Consider the following 16,126-nt stretch of genomic DNA (forward strand, 5'->3'; position numbering starts at 1 on the left):
GAGTGACACAGTCTCAGAGGTTTGGCTTTTTGCATGCACCTGGCCTGTCCACGTCTGTCTCCCTGCTCCCGATGATTACCTTTGGCAGAGACATCCTTGTCGGGGCCTCCAGACCTGGCAATCATGTCCTCACCCCTCTGCCTGAGTGTCTCATACAAGGGCTGCAGCTTTTCCATGTCCATGGACACATTCTTGTTGTCACTGATCTGCTCCTTGACCTTCTCAACCTCCGCAGAGATGGACGGTGGCTGCTGGAGTCGCTCTGCTGTGCGCGTCAGGCTCTCCAGGATTTGGTCGATCTTGTCATGGAACTGGAGGGAAACAATGGGATCCTTTATGGGCAAGGTTTGTGATGTCCATGTGAGTTTCCTGTGAGAGACCCTGTTCTGACTGACACAAAGAGAGCTGAAGCTTAGACCCTTTCTTTCCGAACAGAGGCGTCCAAAGAGCTGGATCCAGCTGCTCACCAAGACAGGCATGATGTGTGCGTAGGCCCTCTGCAGCACACTCATGAGTTGTGTGTAGGCCCTCTGCCGCACACTCATGGGGAACACACTGGGCTCCTGGTGAGTACCTGACAGGTGAAAACCTGGGTGCCCATGGCTCACACCTGTAATCCTAGCTAGTCAGGAGGCCAAGATTCGAGGATTTAGCAAAAGCCCTCAGAGACAGCACCCAGGCCCTGAGTTCAAGCCCAAGAAAGAAAGAGAGGAAGGAAGAAAGGAGAGAAACACAGAAAGAGACCAAAAGAAAAAGAGAGAGAGAGGAAGGAAGGAGAAATAACTACAGATCAGCATCTGCCTTAAGATGCTGCTATATTTTATCTTAATTTTAAAATTTGTTTAATAACCTGAGTATTTTATCTATAAAAACTGTTTTCTTCATCTTCAGTCACAATTTTGATGCTCTCGAGGTTACATTATAACCTCAGTTCTGATCACATCTAAGGGATGCCTTAGGTTTTGTTTTCCTGAATTAAAATGTATAAAAAAGTATCTTAAAAAGACCCACAAAATGAAATCAAACAAAAACTTCCCTGATGCTGAATTAGAAGTCTGTATTTAATTCACTCCCAACACACTATATGCAGATACAAATTAGGCAGTTATAAAAATCTGCTCACTCAAAAGTTCTATGCTACCGTCATAGTTAAGGAAATCACAGCTCAGGATTACAGATTCACAGCAATGTTTTGCTGGTGTTTGTTCTTGGATTTTTGGTGGTACTGGGATTTAAACTTCAGAGCCTCACGCTTATTAGGAAGGCACTCTACCACTTGAGCCATGCCTTTAGCCCTGTTTTTTGCTGTTTATCTTGCAAATCGAGTATAGTAAGCTTTTCTGGCTGTGTTGAAACATGATCCTCCAGATCTCAGCCTCCTGTGTAGCTAGGTTTACTGGTGGGGCCACTAGTGCCCAGCTTATTAACACTTTACTAACAATCATAGCAATACCTTCTTCTATCTCTCCTAATGACCAATATTATATTACACTCACAATAGACACTGAACTAAACATCTAGATAGTGATAGCAAGGGCATGTGTCATAGCCACTGAAAATCATTTTTATTATATCTTCAGCAGGGAGAAAAAGGTATAAGCAGGATAAGCAAACACGATCACCTCTGAGAAAAAAGAGTTTAATGAAGAGAAATACTGCGGATCAATTTAATCAGGAGATCCAGGACAGCATCTCTGCTTGCTTCCTGTTTGGGAGAGCCCATTCTACTTCTAGCATCAATAGTAGCCTCGGCTGCTGTGGGGAGAGTCTGGTCTAGCTTTATCAATTACCTGGGCTCCTGTGGGAAAAGCCCCGTTCTACTTCTAGTGTCATTGGTCACCTGGGCTCCTGTGGGAAGAGCCTGTTCTGCTTCTGGCATCATGGGTTACCTGGGTCGACTGGGAGACCGCTTCATCCAGGGCCACAGCTCGCTTCTTGACATCTTCTTTAATTTGGCTGTAAAGGGCATCAGCGGCCACGTACTTCTCTTGGATAGAGAAGCCCTCCTCGGGGCTCAGCTCCAGCAGCTGGGGCCCGGTCTTGTTCATCTTATCGATGTGGGGCTTGTGCTCCGCTATCAGCTCTCGCAGTTGCTGTAACAATCGAAAGGGGTCTCTCCTCAGCATCCCGGGGCCTCACCCGCACATCTCAGCGTCCCGGGGCCTCACCCGCACATCTCAGCATCTCGGAGCCTCACCCGCACATCTCAGCTTCCGCACCGGCACCCCAGTGCCTCCAGCTGGCAGCAGGCTCTCAGCGAGCACCCTCCCCCTGCCTGGCTTTCGTTCACACATGATGGTGTATGCAAACTCAACAGCATGTACAACGTATGATTGTGTGTGCAACACATGACATGTACCACGCATGACAGCAATGCAACTCATGAAGGTGCATACAACACATGCTGGCATGTATAAACATGCTGGCATGTACAATACATGACTGTACGACACGCGACAGCGTGTACTACACATGACGGCACGTAGGCCACATGATGGTATGTACAGCCATGACTGTGCATACCACGTGGTGACATGTGCCCCCGTGATGGCCTGTACAGTTCAGTGCCAGGAAGGAGAGGCTGGCACGCAGCTCTATCAATTACCTGACACAGTCAGGTAACGGTCAGCACAGTCACGCCTGAGCCCCTGCAAGGGGACAGCTCACAGTGCACCTTGTGCACCAGCAGCGCACTTGAATAGAGCATTCACGAGTCCTTTCACGTGGAAAGGTTCCCTAGAGAGACGAAGGTCTAACCCCAAGGGTTCCTTTTGACATTCATGACATGTATAAAACAAGGAGAGGAAGGGGAGGAAGGAGAGCTGAAAGAAACAGTAAACTACAAATACTGGAGGAAGAAAGACCTCAAGATAAAAGGATCTGAGAGTGATCTCCTCATCCACAGACACTGCTTTAGACACGTGAAGCTATACAAATGGTGCATGCTCGTATTCCACTGTACTGTAGATGCAATAAGAATCCAGTCTGCACTGAGGACACACGCACATCAGCAATCTACTTCTAGTCATTATTCTAAAATGTTGGCGTTGCAAGGGCAACTCAAATACACAGCTATAAGTTGAGCATTATTTGTAAAATGTGCAGGCACTAAAGGATTATGTTACTTAATTTTGTCCTCTAACCAGGGCAAACAGTGACAGCTTTTCATGGCTCAAGGCCAAAGCCATCCCTTGGGAAGCTTTGCCAGGACGTTCGGGAACAGCCTCTAGGCTGAAGTACAAAAAGCCTTCCTTTTGTCCCAAGTCATGGACTGGGTTTCTTGCAGCATTTCCTGTCTCCATACTACTGACCAGCCCACCTCCAATCACAACTTCTCTCATTCATTGAGAAGAACCCCCAGGATGGAAGCAGAACTGGCTTTTTATTCAGTGTGCATTAAAACCAGTCATAAGGGCAGTGGAGGCACGGCGTAAGTCCACACAGAACGCTGCAAAGGCAGGCACTGGAGACGTCTCATGCATCCCCAATAGGCATTCTTGAAAGTACACTTGGCTCTGAGTGATCGACACAGGAGAGATCGCATCTGTGCCTGTCCGCTGTGGCGTCATTAGCCAGGGGCGTGGGTGAGACCCTCCTGTGACAGGCCAGGGAAACCACTGGTGTCTACTCGGGGGTGTGCACGTGTGAGTGCAGGGCCTGGGGAGAGAGCCTGGCTCCGCACACGTGAGACCGGCCACCCTGGACACATTCAGCATGACTGTGAAGAATACTAGTATCTGTCACCAGCCTTAAACTGTGTTCATTCCCACCTACAGCATCTCAACAAACTGAAGGAGAAGACATGAAGCTGGAAAGAGACCGTGAGAGAGGGGCATGAGAGAGAGCTGAGGCCCAGGAGTGGAAAAACTTGCCTGCAAGGCCTATGTACTAGTGCAATCCAGACTTGCTCTGCAGGTTTAACTACTATGTGAAAGAGGAACTAATTCCATTTGGAAAACGAGAGCTCAGTAACCAACTTTCTACTTGATGCTATGCTAAATACACCTATTGATATCACCCATCTGAGCAGAAAATCTATGCAAATTTTACATTAAAAATAATTTAATGAGGAGATATCAAGACTTCTGCAAGATAAACACTGATACTAAATTAAATTCAGTTCTACATGGTTTCTCTTCCTCTTGAGTAATTTACACAGTACCCTTGTAAACTCATTTTTCCTTAAAGTGTTCTCTAGTGTGTCTTTAAAGAAATAGTTAAAGATATTCTTCAATGCCAATATACTAAGGAAGTAAACAAAGTAAGTACAGCATATGTTCCCAAGAATGATGTAATGTACTGACAATGTTCTGTCTGCTCACCCTGCCTTCCCTCCTCATACACACACATTGATACACATGCACACATGGATCACACACACACATACACACATGTGCACTGCTTACTCTCCAAGTGCACCTCATACAGATCAGGGAGAACGGTTCTAGGTTCACACGTCCATAAACAGAAAGAACTCCAGAAGGCTTTCTTTTCCTGACAGTCTTCAGCTCTGTCTTGCACATGTCCTCACAACACTGCACGTGACAGTAACAATGAAGTGACTGCCAGATGAGGGCTTCACAGTACAGTTTAAGACTTTGGAAAAATACTCCCTACACTTACAGGAGCAAGAGACCCACGGGCGCAGAGGCAGGCCACACTCATCGCCCAGCGCCATGTACACGCCGCCCGGCTCCCTGAAGTGGCTATTTTGAGTTATTCCCAAACCTGCACTTTCTCCAAGCTGATGGTTCTATGTGATGACTTGTCCACTCATTTCTACTTTTTTTGTTGTATTCGATATGGCTCTGACGACTACATGTAATATATGAGTTAGCCTACAGGAATAAGCTGAACGCTCTTCCCAAGCTCATTCACCTGGCATTTATAACTGGGACTCTTCTTCCTGCAAGATGGTTTATATAGCCTGTTATTCTATAAGAGCTGTAATGCAATTATGGCCATACATAAGGATGGGATAGTCTTCTTACTGCAGTCCTGGGTCATGCACGCTAGGAAGGTGGGTGGTCCAGTGAGGTCAGACATGGTCTCACCAAAGTGTCCCAGATTGAGAGTGGTGTCTGATGCAGTAAGAGCCGCGCCTAGGCTGCTGCACCTAACCCCAGCTCACCCGGTGCTCCTCCTGCTGCTGCCTCAGCGTTTCATACTCGAGAGCAGGGGCCGGAAGCTGAGAGATCACTCTTTGGGTTTCTGTCAGCCACGGCCAGAGTTCTTCGTATGTCTCCCAGAACTGGCTCACCAGCGACTGTGCCCGTTCGAGCTGCAGATACCGCTCTGAGTTTATCTGGCATATGGCATCATAGTTTTTCAGTATCTTGTCCAGTTTTTTCTGGAAAATCAGATGAAGAAATGTGTTGTGACATTGGCTGGCACACCTCTCGGGTGCTGAGACCAGTACTGCATAGGTCCTAGGTGGTACACAGGAGGCCCTCATCAAATGTATGTGAAACAAAAAACTACCCAGTGTAGCGGGTATAAGTGCAAAAGTTCATTTCACGAGGACCTCAGTTTTTATGCATGGAACACCAAGCTTGCCCAACATAGTAAGCATGATTCTCTAGCTGTTAAGGCTGGAAAACAAGCTCCATTTGGTTTCTACCAACATATACATTATTTCCTGGGGGAAAATAAAGACTACCTTTTGCAAATGAAATTGTAATAATTGCTAGCCAACTAAACCAATAAAAGCTATTAGGACCAAAACAGGGCACTGCAGCACATCCTTTTGAGAGGACAGTCATGGTGATGTGTTATATATAAATTTACAGTAAACTAACAGCACAAGAGGAACCCAATAGTAACCCACACTTAGAGAATGACACAGAAATTATTTCATAACAATCTGCATTTTTCATGTCTGTATCTCCACCAGAATTAAGAAAATTGCATTACAGAAGCAGATTTTTTACAGAGTATAAAAATCAGGCACAGGTAAATAGGGATACAGGTGGACCCATTGCAACAATGAGATGTACAAGTCGTTGTGTCAAAAATGAACTTTACAACTTTGGTGTGTGTGGGGGAGGATTAGGTGGGGGGGGGGGAAATGGGGGGGGCGGGGGGAGGATGGGAAGGGATGGGAAGGGGAAACAAAGGAGGAGGCTACAATGCTTGGTAAGAAATGTACTCATTATCTTGCCCATGTAATTATAACCCCTCTGTATAGTATTTTCAAAATAAAAAAAAAAAACTATCCAAAAAAAAAATCAGACACAGGTACTTGCACGTACCTTATTTTCTCTCATCCACATACATTCCTGTGGATGCCTCAACACTGCCCTGCAGGGCCATGAAAGCTATAACCTCCGGCACTTCCTCATCTATCAGCTCACCCCTTTTCCTCTAGGGAAAAGTTGAGAGAACTGCACATTTCAGGCTTTGTTTTAGCTCAAGGTGTGAACATTCTAGAAGCACAGACACCATGGCCAATGTATATAGTAACAGTAGTTCATACTGATAACAAGGGGAATGACAGAGCTAACATTTAACTGGATGCTTAACATATACTAGGCAGCCTAGAACTCACATCTGTGAACTTCTCTGCCTGTTAAAAAGACAGCCCTCCTGGCGCTGCTCTGATGCAACATTCCTGCCACCAGTGGGCTTTGTAAGCTAATGAGTTTGCAGCTTGAACCACAAGCTTTGGGTAAGGGAAAGTGGACCTGAAGATTTAACTCAGCCCATGTTCACTCAGAACCTCTCCAGCAGGCACACAGACAAGATGATACCTTCATTGATTGCTTTTCCTCTTCAGTGCATGTGGTCATGATTTGGTGCCCAGATTTTACAAGCTCATCAATAATATCTTTGTGTCTCAAAATCTCCATGGTGAAGGTCTGTAGTTGACCAAATACAGGTGAATATAGAAAAAAATGAAGACAGTTAGGCAATAGTTGAAGACACCATCTGGCTCATGTGAGGGGCCTAGACAAGCCAAGGATCTGATCTGGGGCTTCATCACCTTCTGGGCCTGCAGCTGGGCCGAGGTCTGGTCTTGCTCCAGCCTGATGTCGCCCAGGGACACCAGTCTCTTCTGTGTGTTGCTGATCCAGGTCAGCTCAGCATCAGCCGCCTGGTCAAACTAAACAAAGGATAAATCATGAGGTCAACAAGGTCCTGCAACCATTGCCAAGAAGTACCTAGTGACAGTTCTATTAAATATCCTTATTACATGAGTGGAAACTCTGAGCATGGCTTTTCATGACATCCTAAAATAATGTGTGAGAGGGGCTGGGGCTGAAAAATAAAGACAGGAGTCATGAAACATAGGCGCTTCTGATGCCCGGCATCTGTAGCGCCCTGTTACCAATTCAGAACAACTCGCGCTGCCGTCTTTGTTGCCATCAGTCAGAGGAGGAATGCGCGTTGCTGCCTGCAATGCTATCTATAGTCATTGGACCTGTCACCCTACTCACATGGTACAAGGGTAGCGTTTTGCTCTCCATTCATGCTCTACAGCAAAGCCTGGAATGATCCTAGGTACTTGCCATACTGTGTGTCTGGAGGCCAACGTATGTTTCTGTGTGTAGAGCACACCCTTAGCAGATCACAGATCAATTGCATTTGTTTCTGTTTGTGCACTAGGGCTTGAACTCCAGGACTGGCCACTATCCCTTAGCTTGTTCTGCTCAAGGCTGGTGTTCTACCACTTGGGCCATAGCTCCACTTCTGGCTTTTTTACTGGTTAACTGAAGAAGAGTCAATTTTTTCTGCCTGTGCTGACTTCGAACCAGGATCCTCAGATCCCAGCCTCCTAGTAGCTAGGATGACAGGTATGAACTATATACCTGCTCACGTACATGATTTTTTCTCTGTTACCCAGCTACTTTTTTTTTTTTTTTTAAATCTATCTTGGGCTGGGAAGGTGGCTCAGTGGGAGAGTGCTTGCCTTGCATGCATGAGGCCCTCAGTTTGATTCCTCAGCACCACATAAGCAGAAAAAGCAAGAAGTGGTAGTATGGCTCAAGTGATAGAGCACTAGCCTTGAGCTAAAGAGCTGAGGGACAGTGCCCAGTCCCAGAGTTCAGACTCCACGACCAACAAAAAATAAATAAACAAAATAAATAAAATTTAATCTTATTAATAACCATACATTAGTGGCATAAGGAGGATTTCACAGTTATCATTCCACAGATGCATACAGCGAACTTTGACACGTTCACTGCTCCGTGTTCCCATGACCTCTTCTGTCTCCCACACCCCATCCCTTTCCAGATGGTGTGCTGGGATTCATTATGCTGCATGCACATATGCAACATGTGCACATATACATATATAAATATATATACACACACACATATACGTATACATGTATTTCAATCTTCTTTACTTCTCAGTATCCTTTCCATCTTCCTTGTCCCATGTATAATTTTTAAACATCTCATTAAGTAATGCAAACATTTTAAGAAATTTTTTTTTGCAGTTTGAACTCAGGACTTGCTGTGCAAAAACTCAGTAGTCTGAAATATATGAAGAGATTTTGTTTTCCTGACCACAGCAGTAATTCATGCATACAGCAGAAATTCTTAAAGCACAGAAAAACCTACAGAAAAAAAATTAAAACTTGTAGTTAATCCCAATACTATCATATTTCAGCATTTCTTCTAGAAACTAAGAAAGATGGACTTATTTAAGTCTGGTATAATGCTGTATAAACAGTTCCTAGCCTGCTTTTCCACATAATATTCTTTTTGTGTGTGTGCCAGTCCTGGGGCTTGAACTCAGGGCCTGGGGTGCTGTCCTTGAGCTTCTTTGCTTGAGGCTACTGTTCTACTACTTGATCCACAGCTCTACTTCTAATTTTTGTAGGGTTTTTGGTAGCTTATTAGAGATAAGAGTCTGCCACCTGCCTTCGAACCACGATCCTCAGATCTCAGCTTCTTGAGTAGTAAGGATTACAGGCATGAGCCACCAGCGCCAGGTCCACATTGTATTATTTTAAATGTGTATTTTAGCATTCCTGCATGTTCTTACTATTAGATACACAGCTCTGAATGAAGAGCTCCTTGCAAGGGGATCCATTCCTTGGCATGCGTTTCCAGGAGTCAGGAGCATCGTTTGCAAGCCCAAGGCCATTCCTGGTGACAGTCATCAAAAACGAATGGTGTGGACAGTGATATGGACAGTAACCCAACAGGGCCCCTGCTGGAAGAAGGCCTCTGGGGGGTAGTCACTGAAGGACATCAGTCCAGATGGGAGTAGGGGAAATTACTGGGTCAGGGAAGAGAAAGGTGGAGACAGGAAGCAAGATTAGAAAAGAACCCCAGTTTTAGAGCTGGGCATGGTCATATACTCCTGTAATACCAGCTACTCTGGAGGCAGAGGCAGGAGGATTACAGTTTGCAGGAAGTCTGTGCCAAGTTAGCACAAAACCCTATCTAGAAAAAACACAAGGCAAGAGGGCTGGGGGGCAGAGGTCAAGTGGTAGAGCACCTGCCTGGCAAGCCTGAAGCCCTGAGTTCAAACACCATTACCACAAAGAGACAAAACAAAAATGAACACAGGCTGTGGGCAGGTGGAGTGAATGACCCTTTCTCAGCTCCTGGTGCTAAGTTCATCTCAAGCCCTTGGGAACAGGGGCCAGAGAGAAGAGGGCCGAGTGTTGTGGGCAGTGCCCCGGGAGGGCACGTAGTGGCTTTGCTCCATACTTCACTGGTCCAGGGCCAGATGGGGGAGAAACTGGCAATGCACCAGCTCCAAAAGACACAGATGTACAGTTAGTACAAGACGTTAGCAATTCCTGAGAAACACTCTTCACTGGTAGCTAGCTGTCTGCTGAACACATTGCTCTAAGAGCTTCACACACAGAATCTCCTTTAACTCAGACCACAGATGCACACACTGGACATTTCCACGAACCCATTTACAGCCAGGGAAGCAGGGAAGTTAACCCAGCCAGGACATTCAGCCTCAGGAACTACCCTCTCCTCTCTTATCTTCCTGAATATGCTAAGGGATTCAGGAAATCAAGACAGTGATTTCACCAAAAACGGCTCAAGTACTAAAAAGATCAGTAACTAACACTTACTATGTGGCACACAATGTATATTGCAGGGCTGGAGGTTGAACCCAGAACCTCTGGCATGCTGGGAAAGCTGTGACTCAACAGTCTGTGATAGCCTGCTTTTGAAACACACCCTTTAAGCTGAACGGGGCCCTAAGAAAGACCATGTGGTGACTGTGTTTTAGCCTCTCCCCCCTCCCCTGGCCGGGGAGGGGGCACTCATCACTTTTCTTTGATTGGCATTTCCTTCCACTCAGTGACTCCTTACTCTTCACACAGCCTGGAGGGTCTCAATCAATCTCACTTCTGCAGGTGATATTTTTCTCCAGGCCTGACTGCTAGAGGCCCAGTGAGCTGTTGGATCTAATGGGACTCCAATGGGCTGGAGAGCAGGGTTTCTATGGGTCCCCTGACATAAGCAAGCACTCAGAACTGACCCCATGATTTGCAGTCCAGCAAACTGCACTACTGATAAACACATCTGTATATGCACAAGAGACAAAGGAGAATGAAAACTAAGGTTTAAGAACCTCAGTGGTGTGAACTGGGCACGCCAGTCTGTAACTCTTTTAAGCAGAAGTGCCTCTCCCCATTTCTACAGGGTTCATTTGACTCCATTTTCAGTGAGAGAAAGAAAGCCACAAAGATATGTTACTTCGTGCAGGTTCAAGCAGGGACATGTGCAATGTCTGACTCAGATAAATGGAATATGCTGTGGGAGATCTGTGGCATGTATTGCCGGAGGGTTCATGGTATGTATGTGGTGCAGACTGCAAGAGGACATGTGGTATGTACTGTGGGAGGGCGTAGGATAAACACACAGTGCATATGGTGGAAGGGTAAGAGGTACATATGCGGGAGGATATGTGGTACACACGTGGTATATTCCGAGGGAGGATACGTGGTCTACACCCCGAGAGGATACAGGGTGTACACATGGGGTATACAGTGCAGGAGGATATGTGGTATACACATGTTACATACCGTGGGAGGACACATGGTATACACCCTGGGAGGGTATGTGGTATATATATGCATATACCACAGGAGGCCATGTGGTATACATGGGATATATACCGTGGTAGGATACATGTGATCCCAGTGAATGAGAAACTTCATTCAAGTTTACATAGGGCTCTTTCTTGTTGGCACAGCACTTTTACTACACCAGTGTAATCCCTCACCTCCAAACCAACTTCCTAGGAAGTCAGCGTTCTGTCCTGCTCTTTAGAGAAGTCTTCAGTGCCAGTTCCAAAATGGTGAAATAAATTTTAGTGGAAAAAACTGCAGTATTTTTAAATACTGGAATAAACACACACACAAACACACTTATTTTCCCATTATAATGAGACATGTGAATTCCTCCACTTTGAGAACAGAGTCTGGCAAACACACTCCTCGGGCATGAATGCCTTCCCTTGTAAACATCCCTGAGGCAGAGCTTTGTTATCATGGTATTCCATCAGCTTCTGTAACTCCTCTGAGCTACGTGAAGACAGGGGTGGGGCACTGTCTGTAGAAGCACATTAGAACACTGGGTCTGGATGCTCCTAGGAGCGTTGGTTTGATTTGTGTTTCAGGCTTTTGGGCGGTGTTAATAAAAGCCTAGTTGCATACTTTCCTGAGTCCCTAGCAAGACCACACCACTTTCACCCCAAGCTTACAATCAGAGTCTGATGACTCGATGTAAACAGACACAGATATCTGAATAAAAGTTAATACAAATGTACTACAAATACCCTCCCCAGGTCCACTTGGCTGCTTCGTGCCTCCTGTCGGCTGTGGCTAAGGACCTACAAACCCTGTGAGCCACAGACAGGGCACACATCGTCATCTCTTCCCCTCCAATCATCTTCCAAAAAAACCCACATCAGTAACCAAACTGTTTCCTTTTACCAAAGAATACTCTGTCTTTGCCACAGCTTTATGTAAATGAAGAGTTAACACCGACTTATACACTCATTCAAAATGCTTACTGGCAAAGCTCAGGCTCAGCTGAGGTATAAAAGTAACAACAGCCAAACGCCACTGTGCAGACAAAAGGTGTTTTGTTTGGAGAACAGGGCTGAGAGCAACAGGCAGATGGCTGCTAATGATGTATTCATACGTGGCCCCACCAAATTCTATTCAAACTCCATCTTTCGTTTCTGAAGCACAGAGGAGGGCTGGAAACTCTGCTAACAGACATCTTTGTTCAGGTAAGGGCTGCAGAAACAGCAGAAGAGAATTTACTACCTAGACACAACCCACTTGTCCCTACCTGCTGTGACCGGAGAATGGCGGCGTCAATCTCCTCCACCTTCTGAGCGATGGAGTTGCTCACCAACCGGTAGCGCTCATTGTCCTCGGCTACCATCTTCTCCAGCCCCTCTCTGGCCCTCCAGGGGACCAGCTCCAGCAAGGCAGTGCTCACTTCATTCAGGGAGTCCAGGAAGGCTTTGTTGTTCTTAACTTCCTTTTTCAGCTCCTGAAGACATACAAACTCATGGTAAGAGTCTCACCAGGCAAAGTCCTTTGCTGGGCCCTCGGGTCATGCTTTTGGTGTCTTAGTTACAGATGAATTAAATAAAACTTTGTCTTAGCCACTCAGGAGGCTGAGACCTAGAGAACTGCAGTCCAAACACAGCCCAGGCAGAAAAGTCTGCAGCTCCATCTTTACTGAACCAGCAAATGCCTGAATGAAGGCATAGATCATAGTGTAAAGAGTAAAGAAGCAGAATGAGAGTATAAAGCCCGAGTTCAAGCCCTTGTACCAGCACAAAATAAAAAGTTAAAATAAATAAATATTTATGTATTTTATGGCTGTTTTGCAATAAGGAAATGCCCCCAGAGAAGTGCAAGCAACAATTTATTTGCTAATGTAGTGACAAGATTTTACTATATTTACTATATTTACTATATTTTTAATATATTTAATGTTTAATATATTTAAAATTGGGAAAACAAACACCACGCAAGTTCACATGTACCATTCTTGGCTTTCTTGGAACCTCTATGTGCCACCTAACAGACAAGGAGAGAGAGGATATCCTGAGCCAGAATTAAGTGACCTTCAAAATCAGGACATACTGGTACAAAGTCAACAAAGCAGTTGACTTGTCATAGGCTTGGTGGGTCTGACCTCCAGCCCTGAGACACCAGGGATGATCACATTCCAGGGACGATTGTACAGCAATGACAACACCACCAAGGACAATGCCATGGATGATCACATTCTAGGAATAATCACACACCAGAGATGGTTATACTCCAGGGACAAGCGTACACCAGGGATGGTTGTATACCAGGATGGTCACATACCAGGGTTGATCACATTCCAGGGATGACTGTACAACAGAGACAATCATAATCCATGGACAATCACACACCAGAGATGACTGTACTCCAAGGATGATCATATGCCAGGGACAACCGGACTCCAGGGATGAACACATGGCAGGGATGGTATGGACAGAGGCTGGCGTGTCTGAGGGTAAGAATGACTCCAAAGGCAGGTCCAGCCCTGTTGTGTTGCGGTCAGAAAACCCATTCTGGGCTACACCTCTATCAGACAGAAAAGATGTGTCCCCATTCTACATTAATTACACTTAAATAGTGATCATTGTCCTTTCTCTGGTCTTTATCATTCTGTTCCTAGTGTGTCTACTCTGGTAACCACAACACTCTTGACACAAACTCTAACACATCATTTTCATCTTTGGGTTCGTGAGAATACAAACTGTTAAGTTTGCTGCCAACTCGCACTGGGTTCCCACCCATCCTTCAGCATCCTAGCAGTGCCGGGAGGAAAGACGATTTCACTCCTGTGTGGGTCAGACTAGAAGACAGCCAGCAGATCGCGCGGAGTGTACCAGGCCTACCTTCTGTCTCGCCTGCACCTGGCCCGCATCTGCTTTCGGGACCTGTGACTCGAAGGAGAGCATTTCCACCTCCACTTGGCCCAGCCAGGTGCTCAGCTCCTCGTGTGTGGTATGCAGCCGCCCTGAGAGCTGCAGGGCTTGCTCCAGAGTCTCAGCCACATCGCTGCTCAGTTTTGTAATGTCTTTGTACCTTGCTTTAATGACTTCCAATTTATCTTGGATGACTAGAACTTCATCACCTAAAAGGCAAAGACAGGTACTTCCTTAGGAAAAGGGGAGAAGGGTGGGGAGGCAGGTCTTTTTCAGTAATACTGTACAGATCTCTAAAGATGATCTGACCCAACAGACACTCTCATTAGGTTTTCATCTTTTCTGAGGTTGCTAGAAAATCTAATCAGCTCCAGAACTACAAATGAAAATGTGCCTCTCACTCCATGGGAAGAGGCTACTGGACAACGAACGGCCCACCATGCCTCTAGCTTGGAAGCTTGGGGTGGTAACAGGCTCAGGCTCAGCTGACGAGCCTCAACGTCTCCCTTGGCTCACAAGGAGCTACTGTGTTGGGCGGAATGTGTAACCTCTCATTACTCACGTCCACTTTTCCAGGGAATTCTTGCCTGTCTCTACGTCCCTTACAGAGTCATAGAAAAGGTGTCGTAGGCTTCACATTTCTAGGTAAGGGTTCTATACAATTTAGCATTCCTCCAACTCTGAACAGTAAGGGTGATCTTACCTAGTACATGTGTCATCTCCTCTAGTACACGTGTCATCTCCCTGTACACGTGTCATCTCCCTAGTACACGTGTCACCTCCCCTAGTACACGTGTCATCTCCCTAGTACATGTGTCATCTCCCCGTACACGTGTCATCTCCCCGTACACATGTCATCTCCCCATACACGTGTCATCTCCCTGTACACGTGTCATCTCCCCATACACGTGTCATCTCCCTAGTACACGTGTCATCTCCCCATACACGTGTCATCTCCCTAGTACACGTGTCATCTCCCCGTACACGTGTCATCTCCCCGTACACGTGTCATCTCCCTGTACACGTGTCATCTCCCTAGTACACGTGTCATCTCCCCGTACACGTGTCATCTCCCCATACACGTGTCATCTCCCTAGTACACGTGTCATCTCCCTGTACACGTGTCATCTCCCTAGTACACGTGTCATCTCCCCGTACACGTGTCATCTCCCCGTACACGTGTCATCTCCCTAGTACACGTGTCATCTCCCTAGTACACGTGTCATCTCCCCATACACGTGTCATCTCCCCATACACGTGTCATCTCCCTAGTACACGTGTCATCTCCCCGTACACGTGTCATCTCCCTAGTACACGTGTCATCTCCCCATACACGTGTCATCTCCCTAGTACACGTGTCATCTCCCCGTACACGTGTCATCTCCCCGTACACGTGTCATCTCCCTGTACACGTGTCATCTCCCTAGTACACGTGTCATCTCCCCGTACACGTGTCATCTCCCCATACACGTGTCATCTCCCTAGTACACGTGTCATCTCCCTGTACACGTGTCATCTCCCTAGTACACGTGTCATCTCCCCGTACACGTGTCATCTCCCTGTACACGTGTCATCTCCCTAGTACACGTGTCATCTCCCTAGTACACGTGTCATCTCCCTAGTACACGTGTCATCTCCCCGTACACGTGTCATCTCCCTAGTACACGTGTCATCTTCCTAGTACACATGTCAATTCCCCGTACACTTGTCATCTCCCTGTACACGTGTCATCTCCCTAGTACACGTGTCATCTCCCTAGTACACGTGTCATCTCCCTGTACACGTGTCATCTCCCCATACACGTGTCATCTCCCTAGTACACGTGTCATCTCCCTAGTACACGTGTCAATTCCCCGTACACGTGTCATCTCCCTAGTACACGTGTCATCCCCCTAGTACATGTGTCATTCCCCTAGTTCATGAGTCATCTCCCTAATACACGTGTCATCTCCCCTAGTACACATGTCATCTCTCCAAGAACATGTGTCATCTCCCCAGTACACACATCATCTCCCCAGTACATGTGCCGACTCCTCTAGTACATGTGTCATTTTCCCAGTACCTGTGCCTGGTCCCCTAATACACATGTCATCTCCCCTAGTGCACGTTACTGAACTGCATATTGATTTGAAAGTGGTATTTTCCAGCGAGCACAGTGCTCCTAAAGCAAGTTAGTTTCTCTGAGCTCTTTTACACTCCTCTTGTGCAGGTA

The 16,126-nt window shown here is 46.4% G+C and overlaps 1 protein-coding gene across 4 annotated transcripts in view; it reads right to left on the reverse strand.

Annotated features, from left to right (window-relative positions):
- The window catches only part of Dst (dystonin), a 327,245-nt gene that overhangs the window by 47,921 nt on the left and 263,198 nt on the right, over window positions 1–16,126 (reverse strand). For all 4 annotated transcript variants that reach the window (XM_042696942.1, XM_042696940.1, XM_042696939.1 and 1 more), the window contains 7 exons: window positions 13,885–14,123; window positions 12,285–12,491; window positions 6,983–7,102; window positions 6,750–6,857; window positions 5,132–5,350; window positions 1,890–2,093; window positions 80–311 (listed from right to left, as the gene is read on the reverse strand). In XM_042696942.1, coding sequence (XP_042552876.1) covers window positions 80–311; window positions 1,890–2,093; window positions 5,132–5,350; window positions 6,750–6,857; window positions 6,983–7,102; window positions 12,285–12,491; window positions 13,885–14,123 — 1,329 coding nt within the window. The remainder of the gene's footprint in view (window positions 1–79; window positions 312–1,889; window positions 2,094–5,131; window positions 5,351–6,749; window positions 6,858–6,982; window positions 7,103–12,284; window positions 12,492–13,884; window positions 14,124–16,126) is intronic.

Source organism: Dipodomys spectabilis, unplaced genomic scaffold (assembly GCF_019054845.1).
Source record: "Dipodomys spectabilis isolate Male_0828 unplaced genomic scaffold, ASM1905484v1 ptg000213l, whole genome shotgun sequence".
In the NCBI taxonomy this organism is placed as follows: Eukaryota; Metazoa; Chordata; class Mammalia; order Rodentia; family Heteromyidae; genus Dipodomys; species Dipodomys spectabilis.